General features: G+C 40.7%; 2 protein-coding genes across 2 annotated transcripts in view; both read left to right on the top strand.

The window, feature by feature from the left end:
- Positions 1 to 17638, top strand: part of LOC139203095 (ephrin type-A receptor 6-like) — a 51461-nt gene extending 33823 nt beyond the window's left edge. Inside the window, exons 9-20 of the mRNA XM_070832763.1 lie at positions 5997 to 6121; positions 6504 to 6666; positions 8778 to 8883; positions 11438 to 11508; positions 13870 to 13995; positions 14712 to 14897; positions 15009 to 15070; positions 15163 to 15372; positions 15472 to 15621; positions 15724 to 15917; positions 17065 to 17214; positions 17524 to 17638. Coding sequence (XP_070688864.1) covers positions 5997 to 6121; positions 6504 to 6666; positions 8778 to 8883; positions 11438 to 11508; positions 13870 to 13995; positions 14712 to 14897; positions 15009 to 15070; positions 15163 to 15372; positions 15472 to 15621; positions 15724 to 15917; positions 17065 to 17214; positions 17524 to 17638 — 1658 coding nt within the window. The remainder of the gene's footprint in view (positions 1 to 5996; positions 6122 to 6503; positions 6667 to 8777; positions 8884 to 11437; positions 11509 to 13869; positions 13996 to 14711; positions 14898 to 15008; positions 15071 to 15162; positions 15373 to 15471; positions 15622 to 15723; positions 15918 to 17064; positions 17215 to 17523) is intronic.
- A 1644-nt stretch (positions 17639 to 19282) lies between these two features.
- On the top strand, positions 19283 to 24288 carry arl6 (ARF like GTPase 6). The gene is made up of 8 exons (XM_070834180.1): positions 19283 to 19450; positions 20347 to 20500; positions 20683 to 20744; positions 20903 to 20971; positions 21060 to 21154; positions 21411 to 21540; positions 22070 to 22125; positions 24070 to 24288. Exons 2-8 carry the CDS (start codon positions 20381 to 20383, stop codon positions 24093 to 24095), a joined length of 558 nt encoding a protein of 185 aa, XP_070690281.1. The 5' UTR covers positions 19283 to 19450; positions 20347 to 20380; the 3' UTR covers positions 24096 to 24288.

Below are 24288 nucleotides of genomic sequence, written 5' to 3'. Positions count from 1 at the left end.
AACCAGATGTCAGGTGCATATGTGTCACTTCATACCCGTCTCTCTGGCAAAGGCAGCTCGGCTGATGGGAGGAAGTTGGAATGCAAAATAATCTCTGTAGAGGGGGAGAAGCAGCCTGTGGGGATGTTCCCATTAGGATGTTTGGAGTGGATTAACTTGTCAAACTGCCTTTCCTCAGTAGACGTACTGTATGCACACACATCCAGGAACGGATGCAAACAAGCAGGCAAACAAATTCACACACATATGACATTTGCTTCACAAATGTACCACCTACATCCTTGCATATGGTCTGTTAGTCATTTCCCAGCTCTTCCCTGTGCTACGTCTTGTTTTTTTTGTCTCCCACACACACAAACATTTCTCATTTTACAGCTTTCTTTAAACTATGGGTAGCCCTTATCTTTGTGAGTGTCATTATAGCATTGTAAAATAGATACAGTTCCATTATATGTCTATGAGAGAGAGTACAAATGGCAATCATTTTGTGCTTTGACTGAGGATAGAATGATCCTCATCCTTTGTTTGCAGTTATATAACTGTCCTGCATATTTTATGTGGGAAAGAAGGCAAAATAAGGAAAAATATTCTGTAAGTTTGCACACTGTACATTCTGTTTCTCATGGCTCATAATCTGCAGTTCTTTGGACTGAAATGAGTCCACAGGTAATTCACAATATCATGCATGTGCTGAATTCTTAATATAGAACTCCCACATATTTAAAGGAACACACACGTGGAGGTTATTGTATGTGTTTTAGCTGTACATAAAGGAAACTTAGTGACGATAAAGACCAATATTAGAAAACCTCTTCAAAACACCATGTGGCTGCTGTTAAAAGCAAAACATTCTTCAAGCACTCCAAAATGTACTAAAAATTCAAATGAGGAGGAATATTCATCGAGTCAAGAGAAATGCTTGTTGTAAATCTGCACTTGTCTAAACTTTTGTTTGGGTGGACGCAGGATCGACAGGCTCATTGCCAATTAACGCAGATGCTGCAAGGTGATTCATATAATTGATTGCGATATTATGCCAATGCGGAATAATAGCCAATCAAAAGTAGAACTGGCAATTAACTGGATTTTTTTGGCGAGAAGGAGGAGGCTGATTTATTTTCTGCTGGCATGCTATCTGTTCGTAAATTGCATATTAATTCCTCATTATGCTTTTAATTATGCTAAACCTATTAATCAGAATAACTAATAATTTCTCTTCCCAATGCCTGTGTGCTTGTCTAACCTTGATAAGTTATAATGCTCAGTTAAGCAAGACACATGATCGCTTTGTCTCTGAACTGAGTGCTCATTGCCTTCGACGGTTTGATATGCTGGAGTTATCAGTCAGTTTTGTATCTGTGAGAGCTGACCAATATTTATTTAGTCATGGATTCTGAGTAAACACATATGATCATCTGGGATGCCTATTTGTGCGTGCGCTCCTCCAGACTTAATTTGACTTTGTAAAGCAGCCTGCTGGTTTTCTGCTTGTTGATGCTGATGAAGGTCAGCTGTTGTCCTAACGCCTCTCAAGGCAGCAATGCAGAGCAGAGCGAGCGGGATGATCTCTGTGTTTATGAACGCTGAAGATATTGCTCAGCAGAGCGTTTCTCACTGAAGATTCCTCCCACAAAGTTCGCTACAGTATTCTCCGAAGAGGCACAGAGGAACCAGTGCAAAGACATTCACAAAGGTAGATTCACGCTGTGTTGAAGGTAATCCTTGTGCGAGATAAAAATGGAAAGATTGCGTCCTAACAGAGGCTGAAAATGTTGGCTATTGAGCCTTTGAACATTTGGACTAAAGATTACACCTGTTTTTGTAGAGATTGTGAAGCCTGGAAGAATCAGAATGAATTGAATTGCATATCAAATCGAATCAAATCACTCACACAATAAAAGGTTTAATGATGCATTGAACCTTTTGCTGGAATAATCGAAATCGAATAGCTGCTGGTTTAAATGGTTAAAGCCCCACAGAGTTGAACTCATTGTCTTTCAGACAGACGTTCTGCTCTACCACCACAGATTTTAGTTGTGTTCATCATACTGTTTTTTAAAAGTCAGATGTAAAATAAAAAAAAGCATTTAGTAACACTTTCATTGCTACGTTTTTGAATTCTCCGCTCACTCGTTGTTTGTAAAATTTGACAATTATTAATCATCCAAGTAGCGTTACATTCATAAGTGTACACGTATAGCCTGTGGCATGGAGTTGGATTATATTGTCACATGAGTGAGCCAACTTTTTGAGCTATTATCCTCTCAGGGGGGATGCTTTTGTTGAACAGCTTTGGCTCTCCATAGTATATAGTTTTTATGCTGTGTCTGGCTCTGTTGGTACTCGATCAGTAATTTGACACATTCAGTGCTGTTTGTCCTAATATGTTACTTCTGTCTTCTTAACACAAGCTGGAAACCACAGGCTGACAATACCGCAGAAAATTAAATTGTTGCTTTTTGGCAGACAAATTTCCAATTCGTGTTCTAAGCATATGTGTGTTGTCAGTTTAACAGTGTATGAAAATGTTGGGTCATATGACCCTCGAGTTCCCCTCACACTTGAGATTACTGGCTGTTGACTTATCTATTTATTATTCATTCATTTATTTACAAATTCCATTAGGCCAAAAATGCTTTCTGCTCTGTTGTATTTCGTCACGTCTCAGGGTCACGCTAAGTTCTCACATGCTAAATCCATGTGTTAACATTTCCCACTGTTTTGTGGTGTCCTGATTCAGGAGATTTTCTCTTCTTTTTTCTTTTTTTTTTACTTTGCTCTTTTCCCCCTTCCTCCAGTGTATTCTCTTCTGTTTTCATCTCCCTTGCTCTGGGAATAAGGCTGACTTCTATTTATATGCTCAGATGCTGGGGAGATGCAACCTCATGGGATTTCTTTACAGCTCTCCTTGTTCACTCTTTTTCTCTCTCTCTCTCTCTCTCTTCTTCCTCCACTGTCCTTTCTTTATCTGTTTGAGCATCTGTACTTGAGGGTTAACCTATTTTACATGTTGCCAATGACTAACGCTTATAGGTTCTCAATTATCCTTTCATGTGTGAATTGTGATTGAACTGTAATGACCATGATTGTTTTCATTGAGCCACTCATCCATAGCAGTACGTATCTACAGTAACCAGTGGATTGATTTAGCTTGAACCTAAAATAGCTTCTTGCATAAGAGTTTAGAGGGTTTTTAGAGTTTCCTCACTTTGCAAAAATGCCCACACACACAAAACTGCAGTTTTCTGACAAAGATTGAAGCGCAGCGCCACACACACATGTGCATGGTGATAGATACATAACATTATACTGTATCCTGCAGACAGAAATGTCCTCTAGTAATGGGTTTCTTGCAAACATTCTTATCCACTAAGTGGGTTATGCATATTTATCTTCCCTAGTTACGCTGATGCCTACAGAAAAACATCACCAATTGCTTATTTGAACATGACGTTTATGGGCACTACGCTAGTTCATAAATGTTTTAACAGATGCATTCAAACAACATATAGTCTCAAATGTACTCATTTAGGTTCTATTAATGCATCAGAATTTCATTCAAGGAATTCTTTAATGGTTTTAAAAGCATGTAAAACTAATAATAAGATTATCTACATCGTGACAAAATGGGAATTTGGACCTGATCTAGACTGTAGACATCTGTACTGGTCTTACATGAGACAGATAAGTGTTTTGTTGTTAATTTTCTTCAGGTTAGGTGATTAGGTGGTTATGTGAGTGCTTTACTTGCATACGCTTCCGTTCCATTTTCACAGAGGATAACTACACGTTTTTCTACCTGTCAGTACTGTGTGCCAAAGCTGAAACAATAGGAAATGTAATCAATTAATTGATCAACAGAAAATTAATCAGCAATTATTTTGAAAATCAATTCATCATTTGTCATTTTTCAAGCAAAAAAAAAAAAAAAATCTCGTATTACCAGTAGCTATTTTTTTTGTGTATAATAAAAGGATAAGTTGAATGTGTCAGGGTTTTGGACCATTGGCCAGAATATACGAGTAATTTTAACTAACTGTAACTTGCATTTTTCTAGGTCAAAAATGAATCGAGAAAATGATTGTTAGATCACTCCACAGTGTAAAAAACTTCTTGACCAGCCCTACTATGCACCTTTTAATTTGCCTTTGTTCAGGATTAAGGCGTACGTGTTGTATTGGCAAAATGATCGTACATCAATCAGATTTGTTTAAAGGAACTGATATTTAATACTGAGCACTTTGTAGTGGCCACTCCACTGGACATAATGGTTAAAATGTAAATGTATCCAGCTGTGGCACAGATGACATCTGCAAAACAACTTAAATGTAGTTTGCCTTCGCCGCGGCTGTGCACTTTTCCACCATAGTGCTCTGTCAATACGTGGTGTATGTTTTTGTAGGTGATCTGCTGTTTAGCCATTAATAAGTGCAGCGAGCAGCCAGACTGAGAGGCTTGAGATTTTTTCCCGCAACATCTCCAGGCGCTCTGCGAAGCTCAGGCACCACCTGCCACCAGAATAGAGAGGGCACCTGTTACGTGGAATAAACGCGGCTGATGTGGTGGATGTGCGATCGGGCTCTACAAACAATCAACAGAACCGTCCAATAACTGAGATCCTATCCATGTGTAACCCACGTGTGATGCTGTGTTAATGATTGGCGCACCTATAACCCTGGAAGAAGTGTAAAACACTATGGCATGGTTTTGTCACAGACGGGATGCAGTTTTGAGTTTGAGGCTCATAAAGAAATGCATGTTCAAACAGCCGTGGTTGTGGAGTTTGTGCATTGTAATGTTAAAGTCAGACGCACCTTAATTTTACATATTTGTCACCCCAAGTGTGCTTTTTCGAGGAGTCAGCATCAGACTCTTGCTCCCTGTGTGCACCCTTTTCCCCTCTGCCCTGTTTTTTTTTTTTTTTTTAATGCAAGTCGAAATGGTTGAGCTGCTGGACTGTGAAGCGTCGTGTCTGGGCCGAGCTGCTGCTGGAAAATCTTGGCTCCTTGACAAGATGTGAAAGTCCCATCTGAACCCCAGTGCGTCTGACTCAGTGCAGTGACACATCACCTTTCTCAAATGCCCCATCCGGTCTGTGGCCTTCTGTGTGAAATAGGTTATCTGCTTCTCTGAGCACGAGGACAGTTTAAGACATCAATCTGGACTTGAATTTGTATTCCAACAATGATCTCAAGAACAGCACGCTCGACAACAGAGGGACTGAATCTATTTGTTTGCCAAATCATATTCTGTTCAAGCGAAGGCTTTATGAATAATTGATGGTAAATATTTGAATCTCTGCTAGGTGATTTTGTGTCTCCTCAGCAGCCTTGTGTAAAATATTCCCCCAAATTCAGCAATAATGACAAACATGATAAACAGTTGCTGTAGGTCTAGTGGTTTGGTTAACAAATATGTTTCTCTCAGGCTGCACATCACACTGGAGCTGGACAATAAAATGGTTGTTTCTTGGCCCTCCTTTCCCTTTGGGTGTTCCTGGTATACTGAAACAATTCCTCTTAAAAAGAGTTTGTTACATTTCTCAGAAGTTGTTATACTTGAGATCGTCTACTGTAAGCTGGAGAGTGGAGATGTTGTGTATACCGCATGCACTTTTCTCAGGCTCTATTTCACGTTTTTTTTTTTTCCCAGTTTAGAGTTCTGAGACTTGTTGTTCAAAGCGGATACCTTTTCTCGATATCTTCTTTTAAAAGTTTGTTTTTTGCAGCCGTGTCTCTGAACTCAGTGGATTCCCTTTAGAGTTTACTGCAGCGGCTAAAGCAATAAATGTCTGGAGACGCTCATTTCATCATTCCCCTGTGCCTCTCGGACAGGTGACTCTGGGTTGCTCAATCCTGCTGCGAACCTGCCATTTTTCTTGCTCATGTTTCTCCCAATCCCCACACTGTAATGGCAAGAATCACTGTTTGACATACTCGTGCTCTTTGGCATTTAAGCAAGCTAACCCTTGGTACACTCTACGCCTGCTTCCTCAGGTCCTGCCCTGGTGGGTGTAGTGAGGAAAGACTGGGCCTCTCAAAACAGCATCGCCCTCTCCTGGTCAGAAGTGGAACAGCCGCCATCAGACATAGTTGACTATGAAGTCAAATACTTTGAGAAGGTGAACTCTTTTTATCATACTAAATATGTTACTTTGAAATTTTAGACTATGTTCATAGGCCATATTTGCTACTTTTTTTTAGTGGTAGCAGTGGCTTGTATCATTATTTTAGCTCTGAAACGCACCACATGTGATTGCACAGAGATAAAATTCACTGCTCAGAACAATGTGCATTGTTAACATACAACAATCCAAATGTGAGTGTAGAGAGTCCATAATGTGACGCTATCGCCGCTTTGTTCACCATCTGTTCTCATTAGTTAACAGGCTGAAGTTTGTGTATTTTGTTCAAACGTTGCTTTGACAGTGGTTTTATGGCATGTTCATTTGTCCTGCCAAAACTTGCCTTTGTTATTATATTTGGCATTCGCTGTATTTCCAGGAGCAAGAGCAGCTGAGTTACTCATCAATGCGGACCAGAAGCCCCAGTGTGGTGGTGACAGGCCTCAGACCCTCGACTGTCTACGTCTTCCACGTGAGGGCTCGCACTGCCTCTGGCTACACAGCGTACAGCCCCAACTTTGAGTTTGCTACTGCAGCTGAAGGTACAACTGTAGAGCAGTGAGCATGAGGGAAATGTGTTTGTGTTTGCACTTGCTGTGTTTTAGGGAGGAATGGCACTGATATATTAAGTCAGTAAGTGAGATAGAGTTGTGTCGAAAGTGCCCTGGATATGGATTTGGGTTTCAAAACAATACACAAGGAGAAGAAGGGAATTTTAAAGTCAGAGCTTTGGAGTTATCGGTGTTGATCAACAACACTATAAAATCCCCAGAGACATTTTATGGTCATTCTTTGCTATGGATCAGTGAAACTCATCAGTGCTTCATCAGGCATGAGCCATTCATTTAAATGTTTATAAGCTCTGTAAGTTCCTGATGCACACATAACGCTCTGCTGATTTTAATCATGAAATATGCGGGAATGCACAGTCTCCTACAAGATACACACTTAAGGTGATAAATATGTAGGTGGTCATAGTTACTTACTCCCATATACCAATGCATTTGGTCCAAGTACATCTATATACTGACGGTTGGGGTTCAAGGCCAAGTCTGAACCATCAATGTTAAGTTACTTGCCAAGTTATCTTCAGCTAAATGTTTAAGGGCTCATCGACATAAACTGTACTTTGATCATCACTTTGATGTCAGTAGACGTCACATTAATCAAAGATCAGTCCATTCAGGGATACATGAGGAAATATTTCTGACCTGTCTCCTGCTACCCCCTCAGTTTTTGGTGGAAATAAATAGACCCACCGCTAAAGATAATGACAATGGTTGCCAGATACTTGATTTGCAAAAATGCTCATTACTATGATTTTGTAACCTCCATCAAGCAAGTTTTATTCTTTAAGCTGTTAAGTTACCAAGTAGAATCACAAGGAGCTCTTGTGAAAAGATATTTATTTTTGCCATGAAACCATTTATTGCGTTTTATATGTTGTTGTTTGCTCACAGGCAAGTGCAGAATAGTTTATAGGATAACTCCTCTGATTTAAACCTGGCTGAATATATTTTGGGTTTGAAATGGCTGGTAGGCACAAAAACTTTTGGAATTGGTCCAGTACATGACTTCCACTTGCAGCAGAGAATGGGCGGCGAACAGACCACAGTGGCAGCAATGAAATCCAATCCAATCAAAGTATGTCCAATAAGTCCTTTTTTTTCCAACTGACAATCTCAGATTGATGTTTGAACTGTCTGACAACATTATGGAAAGGATCCCTTTAAGATCCTTTTTGTTTAACCAGAAACAGTCAGTCAGTTTGTTTTTGTCATTGTGTGACCTTGGTGTTTTTAAAGGGTTAGTTCGCATCCAGCACAGTATTTGTGTAAAGCACAATAACACAAATGAACCGATCAAAGCAGCAGTGAATGGGCCTCCTCCATACAGTCTGTGGTCTCTCCTGTGTTCAGGAGAGACCATAAACTGTATGGCAATATCTGTTACTGTTTTTGGCAATGGAGGCTAGTGAGTTTGAATAGCACAATACAAGAGCTGTTTCTGGTTAAAGGATCTTACCGGTCAGTCTCTGGAGTGCTACTTCCTGTAATGTTGTCTGACACTGTTGAATAACAATCCAAGCCTGTCTGTGGTAATAATAAGCACTCCCCAAAGGACTTCATTGCAGCTATTTCACAGCCCGTTTGCTACCTGTTCTTGGCTCTCAGTGGAGTCCATCTACTGGACCAGTCCCAAAAGTCTTTGTGCCTACGAGTCATTTTGAACCTTAAAAAAATAGGGCCCATGTTTATAAATACCAGAGTTATCCTCTAAAATAATAGTTTGGTGTATAAGAGATAGAACCATGACCATCCAACATACGAGTGGAAACGCTAAAGATTTCATGGTTTTACGTGAAAAAAATTGGTAGCATTGTTTATAGATATGTTCAAAGAGGGAGGCGTGAGTGAGCCGAAGGATACTATAAAATGGGGGGGGATGCCTTCTATTGCGTGCTCAATGGTGAGAAATATTGAGAGACTTTTAATCCAGCAACATTGAAACTGAATGCAGTTTTTAATCCTTTCATTGTGCTCAGTAAATTAAAACCGCTTCGTATCACCAAGTCTGGGAGAGATATGCTAATATTAACAGGTACTGATTGGTCTCTCATCTGTTTTCCACTCTGCGGTCTCAATTTCCTCAGATCCTGATATCGCTGATCAGGGTCAAGTTCTGGTGGTCGTCACAGCATCTGTAGGAGGCTTCTCCCTGTTGGTCATCCTTACCCTCTTCCTCCTCATCACTGGCCGGTAAGACACTCCCTGTTTCTCTCTGGTACTGAATTAAAAAACACACACACACACACACACACAGAGAGAGAGAGACCTCTGTGCTTCTCTTCTCATAATCTCCAGAGTGACACTACAACCACAAGTCTGTTAATGGACTCTCTTTTGCCACCAAGCAGACACTCTTATTTTCCAAATGGCTGAGCCAATTTTCTGCCTAATTACTCAGCATGTAATGCGTGTACCAGCAGTTTGCTCCATTCCATTAACTTCCACAGGTTAGCGCAGACAGATGTCTTCAGTCTGCTTCTGGTTCACAGGGTTTTACCATTAGCGGCACTTACTAATAAACAATAAAAAATGGCCCAGAATCTGTAGATATTTTGTCTTGATTTTTACCTAATTGTGGTACAAGCTGAGGCGATAGTCTTTGGTCACACAGTTTGCGAACGTTATATGCTAAAAATATGTGAAGCCAGCAGTGGGAACAATGTGTCTCACTAGATTCAGTATGGTAGACACTGGGCCTCATGCAAGAACATCTTTATTTATTCTTATCCTAGATCTCTTTGGTTTTCATGTGAAGCTTGCTCACCAAACTCTCAACTGCACAAATTTGTCATCGCATGTTTCAACTCGATGAATGCCTCCTATTAATGACCAGGTGCACATTTGCAAGATTTGATCATTAGCATAATTAACACCCCTAAGTTTCTATATAAAGCAACTTGTATTGCTCAGTTTGCTGGTTTCTAAGTTGCTAAGTTTCATTAACAGGAATGTTACCTGAATTTAAACATCAAATTTCTGTCAGGTTAAGGTGTTGTAATTCTTAAATCAAACAAGTGTTGTTCTGTCTGTGGAGAAAGGCAGACTGTCTGTTCATGACTTGTGCGGCGTAAAGCAAAGTATCTGTTAGTGGGAGTGGTTCTTGCATGAGATTCGATAAGATATTACTTTCCAAAGACATGCCCTGAAGATGTATATTTAGTTAATATTTCAACATATTCTCAATATGTCAATGATTCTGTGTATGTCCTTTGGAAACAAGTAGTATTTCTCACACATACTGGACTGGATTCTTGTCTTTTTCACTGTCTGTAGAACTTGTCCTCATTTTCACCTCATTTTCACCTTAAATATACCTGTATTACACAGTATTATCAGCAGTTCTACTGAGTAGGCGAAGCCATATTATAGCCAGCCAGATATCTGTCAATAAACTGTCCATCCATTAAGTGTACTCCAGAGATGTGGATGATTATTTCACTGTCTCAGGTAATACAGAGCCAGACAGACCACCATATGTGCATGAAATGTTAAAATAGCTGCTTTATCTCTATTTTTCTTTGAGCCAGGTTTCACTGAGTCTAGATATAAATGAAGTTGACATTCAGTTTTGGACCCAAAAGCAGGACCTGAACAAAAAAAAAAACTAGCTGGCAGTATAAAACAGTGTGTTAAGGTGAATGATGTGTTGGAGAGTGAAGGTAGAGCTGGGATGCGGCGGAGCAGGGCAGGCAGACCGGAGGTGTGCTGGGCGAAGCAGACAGAGTGGAGTCACAGGGGGGGAGTGAACCTGAGGCACAGACAAAACACAGAGTTAGTCTAAATCAAGTAAGATACAAGAATTACTGAATTTGAACACTGAAACATGGACATAGCTTTAGTACCACATTGACAAACTAAACAATCAGAGCGCAGTAAAGAGCCGGGATATATATACTGCAACAGCTTGATGAGAAAATGCGTTGCTGGTGTACAACTAAATTGACAGCTGGAGTACACTAGAGCACCACACACACACACACAGACAGACAAGTAAACAAACAAAGGATCAATAAGAGACACAAAGTAAGAAGACCAGCAGAAAGAGTAGCAAAGAGGTTTAAGAAGTTTTCTTAAAACTAGCTCAACTGTTTTCATACAAATAAACACTTGAACACTTGAAGCCAAAAGTTGCAGAGTATTAGCACATTTTAATCTGATGATGACATTATAGGAGAGCAGTCCTTATGGTTTTTATATGGAGGGTGCAAATTGTTCTTTTCGTTTAATACTAGTGTTTGATTGATACTTTTGTCCCAGCTCTGCCTCTCTATGGGGACTGAACCTTGAAAGCTTTGAATTTGTGGGACTCTGAATAGGACAAATGTGAGGAAATGGAAGAAAATAAAAATAACTACATAAAGGCAAGAACAAAAATTGCTCCAAAAGAATGGGTAATAGAAAATGGGAAAATGGCTTTTTTTTTCCCCCACTAGAGACATCAAAGATACCAAAAGATTGATGTGACATTACAGGCAAAAGTCTATTTCAACAGTTTTTAGGCTGTTTCAGCCGCCAGGACAAATGTGCACATTTCCACTTTTTGTCATGAGGGCAGTAAATCTGTTAGATGCCGTACTTGTTTCCCAGTGATAATGCCAATTCACCTCGTTTTTGAGCACAAAACGCTGAGAGGGTTATTAGCAGAATGACAGAAGGCGGCAAGGAAAAGGTCTGAAATGTACAGGGGTGTTTTATGTGGTGAGGAAGATGATTCTGACTTTGGCACGCTGTTTCATCTGTACAGGTGCCAGGGGTACATTAAAGCCAGGATGAAGTCAGAGGAGAAGAGGAGGACTCGCTTCCACAGTGGACACGGTACTGAACATAATGCTTCTTTATTGTGTCTGTGTGTATGTGTGTGTGTGTGTGTTTTGCTCATAATTACTTCCGCGGGTTTTCAGACTGGTACACAAGCATGCTTTAACAACTGACATGTGCCAACTCCCAAGTAACACAAGTAATACATGGAGTGATCACAGTCACAATTTTTTATGCCGTTTTTAGTAGAATTTACTATATGAATGTTCATATATTCTGTTTAAGTTATAGTTTTCGAGACCTGACTGTAATTCAAACAGACTTTACATCTCGCTGTGTTATTAGCCACATCCACTTACCTGGTTGATGGAGTCAATTTGATGTGTGGCTCGTTATGGCTGACTAGGTAAGAGCGCTAGGCTAACGTTAGCTTGTAGACAAAAAAAAAGTCAACTCGTGCTCTAAACTTCCAACTCATAGAAACTTTTGTCAGAATTACACAGACGAGCCCTTTTTTTTTGGCACTAAATCTTTTTCTTTTCTTTTTTTTCTCGCCTTCCACCACTCGTGGTATCTCATACACCCGTTATTGGATTGTGGCAACCCTAGGATAACCGCTGTTCCGTTTTAAGAATTACAGGATTGACCCAAGTGTGGTGCTACAATTACAGATAAAAACAGGGTTATTGATTAGCCCACTGGGGAAGCGTATCATTCTTGGGCAACAAAGTGGTGTCCTGTAATTTACTAAGACAGTTCAGTGAGAGCTCTTGTAGGATTCGATCTGAAACCTGCAGAGGCTCCTGAGACAAATCCAACCGCTCTCCCATCCGTGGGCTTAATTCCGAAATCTCTGATTGATCCAAGAACATGAAGGGACTGTGAATAAAAATGTTGTGACATGCTGACATACCAACCCACATGTTGTGTCTGTGCAAGAAGACGAACCCATTGCCTGCCTGTTTGTGTGCAAGTGTGTCTTCACGCTGTGTCCTTTCCTCCAGTTTACAGAGAGTTGGATAGAGATTTACTGCAGTCACTAGTCACGCTTTTTTTGCTTTTTTAATTCTCGCTACTTTTACTTGCAGCACATGACAAAGAATGATAACAGTCTTCCCGATACCACTGTGCATTTATCTTTAAATATTATGAAAATGATTGGAATAGCTATAATACTTGCCCAGAGTCTTTTCTTGTTTGTTTTTTTTGCTGTTGTGTGCAGTGAAGGCATCACCCAGACAGGGGATGCCAGCAGGCTCAACAAACTGGTAGAGAAGGTTTGTTGTATTATGGAGCTGAGCTGAGACACCCTGGAGACAGAGGTAGAGTGTAGACTCCGAACTGGAATGTATCTCAGACGAAGCCTTCAACCCCCTACAATATGAGCTGACACAGCTATAAAGTACATTTAGTCCCCAGCTCATCTGCTCGAGGTGTACCAGGGGCTGCTTCAACTTATCATTTGTGCCAGTCATCATGCTTGGTGCTTACTGCAGCAGGCGTCCCCAGCCTCAGCAAGCGGGGAGGATGCAGAAGCCTGGCTGCCTGCAATGTCTTTATGCTCTGCTCTGGGGCATTTTCCGAGCTCATTTTCTCCATCCCCTAGACAAAGAAACTAAAAGACAGTGCAGCATAATAGAACCAAATACATTAATTATTGCCTCATTTAGTTGAAGCAAGAATCAACTTCTCTGGCAAAGTCTCAACAAAAGTTGAACTCTATATGCTTCAGTATATCAGAATTTACTGGAGGGCTGTTGTCCAAAGATAATGTCTTTATCCAGGCAAAATATTCACATTTTCACACTGCATTTGGAATAAATTAAGAAAATGGCCACAGTGTGGTTCACAAAACACACACAAGAACTAATGGGTAAGGATGTCGACATGTTGGAAAGCAAAATGTACCGTGTAAGACTTAATTTCCTACATGAATCAAGGTGTTTAAGAAAAGTATTTTAAATTATTTCAAAACTGCCAACTCAACTTTGGGGTTTTAGGGCTACAAAAAAGTGCTCTGTAACACATCATTGCATTGTGTATGTCCACCTCTTGTATGTACAAAGGGATGCACAGATAATCTGATCTGAATTTATGCATGTGATGTGCACATCAGTGCTGATGTTTTCCATCTCTGAATTAGAATTCTGATGTAAGTCTTCTGTGTCTAGCTACCAATGCGCATATCCCATGTTTCCATTATTGATCCACTATAAGTAGAGCTAACACTGCCAACAGTGTTCACCGTGGACGGTTCTGCAGATTGTCAGTGTGTTTGGGAGTATGCTGTGTCCATAGTCACCCTGTTACTTTCATCTTTCCTCAACTATATTGCTGCAAATTGTATGGGGATTGCATTATGGGAATATGCAAATATTGCAATATTGCGTTCTGTATGTCGCGCTTCTTCTCTTCCAGTCCCATTCTCTGGGATAAAGACCTATGTGGATCCAGACACGTATGAAGACCCCACTCAGGCTGTGGAGGAATTCGCCAGAGAGATAGACCCCTCATACATATGCATCGAGAGAGTGATTGGTGCAGGTGAAAAGGACACACATGTCGATACTGCATGTAAACAAATACACACAAGCATTAACTCATACTGTACGCTGCACATGGGTTTTCTGTATTCATGGCAGGTACGTACGTAAATTACAATGCAGCACGACTGTCAACTAGATAGAGGGTGTAGATTAGTGATTACCATTACCTTAATCTGGGTAGTATTTCCTAAATTCATCTGTAGCACTGCACAGGCATATAGTAAAAATGTCCCGGTGACGGTTGTTCAGTACGTGTGATAGAGATTTTATAAGAGACCTCATAAAGTTCAAGATAAAATGTTTTATAGTCACTCATAGCAAGCTGATCTTAAAGTAATTTATCATGTTGCACCTTAGAGGAGCAAAGCCAGTGCTGCTGACTGTGAATAGTAATGTTTGATAGTTCATTAAATTGAACAGATTGTATCTGCTATTGAGCCCACGAGTAATCATGCAAGTGCATCCTGCTTGTCTAGTTTCTGTAACATAGGCTCCATCTAGTGGAGGAAGTGTTTACTTATAGATGTTTAAAATGACGAGGGACCGGCAGTTTGAAGCCACATTGTTTTTGCATTTTTCTTTGCTTCAACTTCAGGTAAATTTTTTATTATTTCATGCAGTTCAGTTACAGTATGTTGCTTGAAATACTACTTGGAATAAGTGTAATATGAGAGAGACAATGCATCCTTATTTCTGATTCTGTCGTTTTGACAGGTGAATTTGGAGAAGTGTGTAGTGGTTGGCTGCGCGCACCTGGAAGGATGGACATCGCCGTGGCGATAAAGACACTTAAAGGCGGCTGTATGGAACAGCAGAGGCGAGACTTTTTGCGTGAGGCTTCAATCATGGGACAGTTTAACAACCCCAACATCATCAGGCTGGAGGGAGTGGTCACCAAGAGTAAGCTCTATACATGTATCTGTGTGGATGTGTGGGTGTGTGAGTGTTTTTGAATGAATGTTCTTCTCTTCAGCATCAGTTACAGTTCATGCCACTCATTCTGTCCCTCAGGCAGACCAGTAATGATAGTGGTCGAGTACATGGAAAATGGAGCGCTCGATTCTTTCCTGCGGGTGAGAGGGATGCTCATTCGCAGTTGCACAGCCCGTTTCCTGAGGAAACCTCGTTCCTCCATGCATCATATTTTTCCTCTCTCTCTTTCCAGACACGCGACGGCCAGTTCACAGTGCTCCAGCTGGTTGGCATGTTGCGCGGCATCTCAGTTGGCATGACCTATCTTTCAGAAATGGGTTACGTTCACAGAGACTTAGCCGCTCGCAACATCTTGGTGGATGAAAACTTGGTGTGTAAGGTGTCTGATTTCGGCATGTCCAGAATCCTTGAAGATGACACTGAAGCAGCCTACACTGCTACAGTGAGTGTGGATCTAACGGTTACAGCAGGATATCAGTTATTATTAGAAATGTTGCATATCTCTGTAACAAGCTTCTTCTTTGTTACTTTTTCGTGTCAGGGAGGAAAGATACCAATACGCTGGACAGCACCGGAGGCTATTGCTTATGGAAAATTTTCTACTGCTAGTGATGTATGGAGTTATGGCATTGTCATGTGGGAAGTGATGTCATATGGCGAGAGGCCCTACTGGGAGATGTCCAATCAAGATGTAAGCTGCTCACCTCATAACTCCAGAACCACTAAAGCATAATCAGCATAAACATTTTGTTGCATTTGTCATTTGCATTGAACGTATTGTTGTTCCTCTCAGGTCATTTTGTCAATTGAAGAAGGCTACCGTCTCCCAGCACCAATGGGCTGCCCCGTGACGCTGCACCAGCTGATGCTGCACTGCTGGCAGAAGGAGTCCAGCCAGCGCCCACGCTTCAACAACGTGCTCTCTTTCTTGGACAAACTCATAATAAACCCCAGCAGTCTGCTCGCTCTGGTGAATGACGTGCAGAGGTAAGTATCAGTCCATGAAAGGAAAACACTAGTGGGTTTTGAGTGTTTTAGCCCACTGACTATACGTCGCGTAAAGCTCAGAATACTCTCTAAAGCATAATGTTTGAAAGCAATGACTACCTGGAAGGTAGTAAAAAAATAAAATCAATTTCACCAGGGTGTGATAATCATCTTGCACAGACACACAGTGAATAGTTATTCATAATAACTGCGATCAGACTGCCTGGCAATGCAATTAAAAGAAGAGACTGAAAGACATGTACTTGTTGGTGCATTCAGGTGCTTATGAGAAGTTTCAAAATATAATATTTGTCAGCTATACTTATATATAAATATGGACATCTTTAATAAGAGAGTGTTAAAATGGTATTCTCCTGTACCACCATCATATACTGTATATTAGAAGTGGACGTAGCCACCGTGACGTGGTGGTTTTTGGGCAGCCGTTTTGAAGCCTTGAGTTTGGCTTCATGGGCGTCGCCATCTTAGTTTTCCGGAGCTGGAAGTGGCGTTCGCTCCATGAAGATCACCTCTGATTGGTTAGTCACAAGATACTCGCGCCCTAAATCATAACAATACCACATTATCGTCTATTTTCCTCTCAATGGGACTAAAATGTACATCATGCTGTGTTGAAGAAGACTCCAAACTAGCAGCTGAGACCATAAACTCATTAGGAAAGTGTTTACTGAGGTGAGAGTGAAGTGAGAAGTTAAGGCGTTTTTTCATAGACTTCCATTCATTTGGACATCTTTTTGCAGCCTATAGAGTCGCCCCCTGCTGGCCATTAGAAAGAATGCAGTTTAAGGCACTTCAACATTGGTTTCACTTTTCACACTCAGGAGCTAAGTGCACTTCTTTTATACAGTCTATGATGATCATTAGTACTTTTGGGGAAAAAAATCAAGAAAGCTGCATTATTAACTATGATTGATTATTCATTGTCTTAAGTACCTGCAAGTTGATTTTCATACCAGAGTTTTTTTTTTTTTTAAGGCAGGTTAATGGATGCGTCGGGAAATGATTGGTAGCGATGCAGCGTTCGCACAATTTGTCGTTCGTTCAAAGAATATTCGTTGCTCAGCTCAACATTATGCTAACTCATCTTATTGTATTCCTTTGTACACTTGTCTGCTCATCATCTCAGTTTCCCCGACTCTCCAGAGGACATGCCAGACTACCCTCTTTTCATCTCTATCGGGGACTGGCTGGACTCCATCAAAATGAGCCAGTATAAGAACAACTTCCTTGCAGCCGGATACACAACACTGGATTCCATTTCAACCATGAGTATAGAGTGAGTGAAGCCAAATTACACAGAGTGCAGCCACTGTATCAAAAAGCACACTCAGAGGAAACAGCGCAGCATCAAAGGAACAGAAAAGTAGTGAAATTGTTGTGAAATTGATTCCACTATTAAACTTAGCCCCGAAAATATCAGTGCAGTCTCATGTAGACTTCTTTTAACTTCTTTTTTAACTGTTTCTTTTAATTCGATGATGCTATAATATTATCTATATAACTATCTCCTGTCCTTATTGCCTGTTAATTACGATGCACCCATGGGTCTGCTGCTCATCAGCTGTGTAAATCTTCTATCCTTCAGCGACATCAGGCGCATCGGGATCTGTTTGATTGGTCACCAGAGGAGAATCATAAGCAGCATACAGTCTCTCCGCCTGCAGCTTCACCACATCCAACAGAGCGGCTTCCAAGTGTGAGACCACTGCACAAAGACGGACTGTGCGCGCGCACACTGAGCTGGAAGCAAACCAGAGTTCCTTGGCATCATCATTCAACCAATTGCACAAACACCAGACTGTTAGGTGTAGCAGGTACCACACGCTGCTCATGCGGGAGCGGTCCGCCGCTAGACCACACGCGGTCTATTTAATACACACTCGTCATCTTTTGGATCATTATCAATACAGCCTCCACAACAACCAACCTCTGTCAGCGTTGGCCAAATGCGGTCTCTTTATTATCTCAGCAAATACTAGCATTCACTTGAATTTAGGACTTCTTTTCTCTAGTGTCTATTCAAGTGTTCACCAATACCTCTTCTCTTTCCAAGTGACAATCCAATGGTTTCTATTGACTTTGAATGGTCTCAAGTCTGATACCTCAATGAATAGAGAAGACGTGGATAGGATAGAAGGTCGTGTGGTACAGTATGTGATTTTAACAACAACAAGCTTTGCAGCTGGTTAATGAAACAACTCACCAGAAATAAAGATTGACAGAATGGTAAAATACAATCATGTTTTTTGAAATGAAGACCGCTGAATGTCTAAAGATTTTATAGAAATGTACGCTCTATCCTCATGATAATGCAGTATGTCTTGTACAAAAAGTCTTGTGAAAGTTGTATGTTTTATTCAGTATGTCTGTTCCTTAATAAACAACCCTATTTTAATACTTAGTTTTCTCTTAGACTTTAACCATCCCAGGGCGTGCACATCTAGCTCGCTCTCTCTCTCTCTCTCTCTCTCTCTCTCTCTCTCTCTCTCTCTCTCTCTCTCTCTCTCTCTCTCTCTCTCTCTCTCTCTCTCTCTCTCTCTCTCTCTCTCTCTCTCTCTCTCTCTCTCTCTCTCTCTCTCTCTCTGTTAATTGCTCATGCACATATTCACACATACACAGGTATCCATGGATGCAGGTTCTCTCAAACACACTTGTCTTCTCAATTGTCACTCAAGAGACTGACACGTTTTCTGGACATGAAGAATTGTCAGGTGAGTTTGTCAAACAGACAATGGGTGAAAGGCGTACAGCACTGATAGATGTGCATCTACAGATCTATGATATGTGGTTTACACTTTTTTCTTAGATTACATGTAGTACACTTTTTTTTTTTTTTACAAAGGCATATGTTTTTGAACTTAGTGTCTACGATTAACTTTAATTTTCCATAGGGATGGCATGCATTTACTAATGAATGCACAAATGTAGATAAAGGATTAAAACAGAAAAAAACAGGAGGTAAATAAGTAAAATAATAGAGGAATGGATTTACTATAGGGTAAAGTTTAATGCACGTGAAAATTATAATTTTTTCCATTTTAATTTAATTAGTCTGAACAGCCTTTTGCATTTATTTTTTCATTTGTTTCGTTTTATGCTGCTTGACCTCTCTTTTGGAAGGTGTACTCTACCAGTATGCAGCAGTGCATTTTATGCACCCCATCACTGTAACTGTAAGTGCACTGATTAGGAGTCTTATATGGATGTCTCTGACACTGCCATTATTGTGCCATGTGATCTATCAAATATAGTTAAACATTACAACCACATCGCTTTTGCAGGACTGCAGCAGCAGACGGCGCAGCCTTGTCTGGCCTGCAGGTGGCAGGCTGGAGTCAGCGCTCTGGTCTCCCGGCAACACGGTGTAAATAACTCTGTCCCTGTTAGCTGGTGAGCATGAGAGAGGCACAGAGAAATGAATGAGACGCTGGTTTGAACCTGCTTATTTAATGAGCTAGTTTAAGGGAGAGTTAACTGCATCCTGGACGCAAGATCCCGCGGCTGAATTACAGGTAAAACCCACGTCTACAAAACAGTCCGGGAAAGGATAAGACGAGCTAACGTAGCGAGCTAGCGTGTTAGCCACACGTTACCTACACGCTTTAAACGTCAAGATAGATAGCAACGTTATGTTTTAGCTTAAACGCGATTATTTCACGATGTCTGGTAAAAACGGGCGATATCAAGTGCTGCAAAAGAGCTGTCTTAAGGTTTGATACTGGCAATGTTAACCCAGCAAGCAGAGGTAATCAGCGGCTAAGGGGTTAGCTAAGACTAGCTAGCGGCACTAACAACAAGAGATTAACTAAATAGCTGTTAGCGAACGTTAATTACGTTAGAACCTGGTCAGATCTCACTAAGCATGTTAGCTTAAGCTACGGTGAGCGAATAAAAGTCCTCCAGATAATGCTGTTTATTTGATAGCTGCCACGGGCCTCTGCTCTGTAGCTAATGAGCACCAAAGTCCTCTGTTGACGTTAAATTGAAATAGGCGAGTCTTTTCAGGAGAGTTTGTGGTGTGAACTAGCTTAAATAGTCGAGTCTTTGCTGGAGCTGTTGCCTCCTGATGCCCTCAATGAAAATAATAACCCGTTTAAGTTTAATTGTAAGGAAGGAAATTCACAAATTGGAGTGTCAATAGTTCCTTAAATGCAATATCTTTAGAGAATTGCAACAGTGCTGTTGTAGTTTTCGTGGAGTATAGCTAACATTAACAGTTGTGGGACATGACCATCAGGCTTGACTCAAAGCTGTACAAGTAAGTTGTACGCCATAATGAATGTGTTTATGGTGGTGATGAGGCTGCATTGGGTGCACAGTGCACCACTATGCTTCTGGTATCTGCTCCAGTAGAGAGACATGCTGTTACCTTCCAACTGATTCCGTATTTATGGCCTTTTTCTTGCAGGTCAGACAGGCAGCTGATGGTTGCTGGTTAGTCAATGGGGCTGTTTGACAAGTTGGCAGGATGGCTGGGGTTGAGGAAGGAGGTGAACGTGCTCTGTCTTGGTCTGGACAACAGTGGAAAAACCACCGTCATCAACCACCTCAAGCCCTCTAATGTAAGTCTGCCCCAGTGATTTGTACAGCAATGTTGCAAAGCACCAAGGTAGCATTATAGTACGTTTCTAAATGAGTTTCCTATAATTATCTACAGATCCCTCGACTGTGGTTAACTTACATGTTGCTTACTTGTGCACTTTGTTAAGGTTTTAATTTACAGCATACTACAATTGTCTTTCAGGCCCAGGCGCAAGACATTGTGCCAACCATTGGCTTCAGCATAGAGAAGTTCAAGACATCCAGGTATCTGTTAATCTAGAAATGATAGAATAGAATCTGTAATCCAATAAATGTTATATTATCTTCTCATAGTTGCATGTAAATTCATAGAAATGTGGAACAGGTCAGATATATGATGTGATTTAAATGTTATTTGAACTTATGAAAGGTTTCTCTCGTAGTCTTTCCTTCACAGTGTTTGACATGTCCGGTCAAGGCAGATACAGAAACCTTTGGGAACACTATTACAAGTGAGTGTGCTACCAAAGAAACACCACTTCTATTTGCTGTTCATATACAATAATGCATCAATTCCTGTGATCTCTTTGTGTTTCTCAGGGAAGGCCAGGCTATCATATTTGTCATTGACAGTGCAGACAAACTGAGGATGGTAGTAGCCAAAGAAGAGCTGGACACATTACTAAACCATCCTGGTATGTTCATGTACATTTAATAGGATTTTTGAATCATTAAATCTCTGCCCTGTTAACCATGGAGCTGGTGTGTCTCTTCGTCTGGCTATTTTTTAGTCTAAAATCTGTACTGTGCCAAGATAGGCGATTTGAAAAATGAGCACACAGTTTGTTTAGGCATATTTTATAATGTTTTTTCCCCCCAATATTATTTCTTATTAGTAGAGCTGACACTAACTCTAACTTTCCAACATCATCCCGCTCTCTCTCACTGCAGATATTAAACACAGGAGGATTCCCATCCTGTTCTTTGCTAACAAGATGGATGTCAGGGATGCTCTTTCCTCAGTCAAGGTGTCACAGCTGCTCTGTTTGGAGAACATCAAAGACAAACCCTGGCACATCTGGTATGAACATACATGCACACTTACCACTACCTAACCAGTATACATGCATGCCGGAGCCATTGAGAAAACAGTGGTATGGTTATCACACACAAACATTTAATCTGCTGTGAAATAATAATGAATATTCAACCGATACCTCCTCTGTGTTTACACGCATACTTGAGCGTGTGCTTTAAACACATGTGATGTAGCAGTAGTGCACACTGCTCACCACCAAGATGTTTGTGTACATAATACCTATAACACTGTGTGATTTGGTGCAGATGGATAAATCGAAACATGAAAAAAATAACATACTTTCTATGGTAACTTGATGAAATGATATCTATAACCCACAGCAGCAAAATATACTTCTTATAATAGCAAATCCAAATATAAACACTGACCTTGAAGAATGAGATATAATACGAACAAATAGAGACAAAATCAGGGTGTAATTTGTAACTTTAACAATAAATCTGGTAAGGTGTCAAAGCTTTCACTTAAAGAATTTTTTTTTTGTTTCTAATATGACGCGTTTATGTTCCAGTGCCACCGATGCTCTGAAAGGAGAGGGTTTACAGGAGGGAGTCGACTGGTTACAAGGTACGAGGAGAGTTCATATGAGTGAACGTGAGGGTTGGTGTGTGAGCTGTCTGTGAGCTGTCTACGTCAAATCACCTTTTATCTACACTTCATACAGTCAGCTGAAAAAGAATCAACTTCCATATAACATAAGAAACGTTGCGTTTGCGTCTGTAGGAGTAGAGTAGCAGGAATGAAACGCCTGCCACTTATGTTAAGTCGTCTTTGCTGGGCGAGCATGTAAAGTTTACCTGTGGATATAATGACGGCAATGCACTCGTGGGTCTGTTGTTAATAAATGAAAATGTGGCCTGAATTAGTTCTCCTGTGTTATGGACTTACATTAGTTGTATAACACCAAAAACGCTGTCAGTTAGCAGGAGTCAGTTGTGCACACTATGTATGCGCTCATCAATTGGCTCATTTGTTTATTCTCGGATGGTGTAGTTGAGGTGTATCCAAGGATAAGTTTATATTTCCAGAGCATTTTTTTGTCCTAATTTTAAGCAATAATTTGGATTTTCCTGGTTAATTCTGTAAATGTGTAGAATCGGAAAAAGTCTTTGTTTTTCTCCACATCAGCATGGACCATATGTTTGTTTCTGTGTATGACTAGATGATACACTGCACACAAGTCTGTATTAACCTGAAAAGTGTAGTTTGTTCCACTCCATCAACATCATCTCCTTTTCTTCTTATCACGTTTAACGCTCTCGTTCAAATCCTTCCATAGATCAAATTATGCAGTGAGTACTGGCTGTTTTTTGAATGTTGTGTTATTTATTGTGTTACTGCATAGCTGTAGAGGACTGTATTAAGGAAACTCCTTACTGTGTTTACTGTGTTATTGTGACTTTAGCCTTAAAGGATAACTCTGGTATTTTTTGCCCTGTTTTTACATATTTGGGGTTTGAAAAAAACCGGTAGGTACAAACATCCAGAATGCCGAGAACAGGCGACAAACGAGCCACAATGGCTGTAATCTAACCCTTTGGGGCAAACGCCTGAGACTCCGATTGTTTTTCAAAGTGTCTGACAACATTACAGACAGAGACAGACCTGTGAGATCCTTCTTCTTTAAAAAGAAACAGCTGTTGTATTGCTCAGTTCAAAGCCACCAGACTCCATTGACAAAAATTTTTACATGGGAGTTTCTGGTCTACTCCTGTACAATTAGTTTATTAATGTTAATGTGTGACTCAGTTAGTTCAGATCCAACACACTATTTGTATAACACACGATACCACAACTAATCAAGCCCATTGAGGCAGCAGCAGACCAGCCACTCCTGTGTTCTGCGAGGGTTTGAATAGAGCGATAGGACGGCTGATTCTGGTCAAACAAAAATCTATATCTATGTAGGGATCTTCTTTGTAATGTTCTCACAATCTGAGCCTGTCAGTGACAGAAACAAGCACTTTTACTGGTCGTACTTTGATCAGCCGCAGTTGCCCCAAATGATTTTTACTGCCTGTTTGCTGCCAGTCCTTGGCTGCTGGTGGAGGTCATTTAGTGGACCAGTTCCAAATTGTTTTTCTATCTACCAGTCATTTCAAACCCCAAATATGTAAAAAAAAATAGGGCCTAGGTTTTAAAAATACCAGAGTTATCCTTTTAAAGTAGCTTCGTGAGCCGCAGGCTTATTCTGAATTAACAGTACAGGATGTCTTAAAAACCCCTGGAAGCTTTCTTCCATCATTAGCTACAGCCTTTTTGCTCTATTGAATCAACGGTGCCCCAGTAAGGCCGATGCTGTCGCCCACGATCAAGCTCATAAAGAAATACTCCACCTGCAGTCTTACTCTTGAGAATCAAATGCTGAACTTTTGAGGCTTGAAAGGTCAATAGCTCCTCTCACTTTGTCAACCTGCTCCTGCTGCTTGGTCCACTTCTCTGCTGTTGATCCACCTGCTCGGCATGTTGGTTGTATTTCGCTGACCAGCTGCTCTCCTCGTATTTCTCCAGATCAAATCAAAGCAATGAGAACGTGAGGGCATGAGGACGGACACGTCAGACGCAGCGGCATCCATGGAAGTCTTTCATGAAAGATGGGTTGACCCTGTTTTCAGAGGTACCATGGGACAGGAGTGTTTTTAATGCGGTGTTTAGATGGTTCTTGGATGTGTGTGGTTCAACTGATAAATTAGGACATAATTTGATTCTCTGGTACCAGTGATAATAGTT

This window comes from Pempheris klunzingeri, chromosome 1, assembly GCF_042242105.1.
Source record: "Pempheris klunzingeri isolate RE-2024b chromosome 1, fPemKlu1.hap1, whole genome shotgun sequence".
Taxonomy (NCBI): domain Eukaryota; kingdom Metazoa; phylum Chordata; class Actinopteri; order Acropomatiformes; family Pempheridae; genus Pempheris; species Pempheris klunzingeri.
The sequence above is the reverse complement of the archived record's forward strand: the minus strand, read 5'-3'. Positions and strand labels throughout refer to the sequence as shown.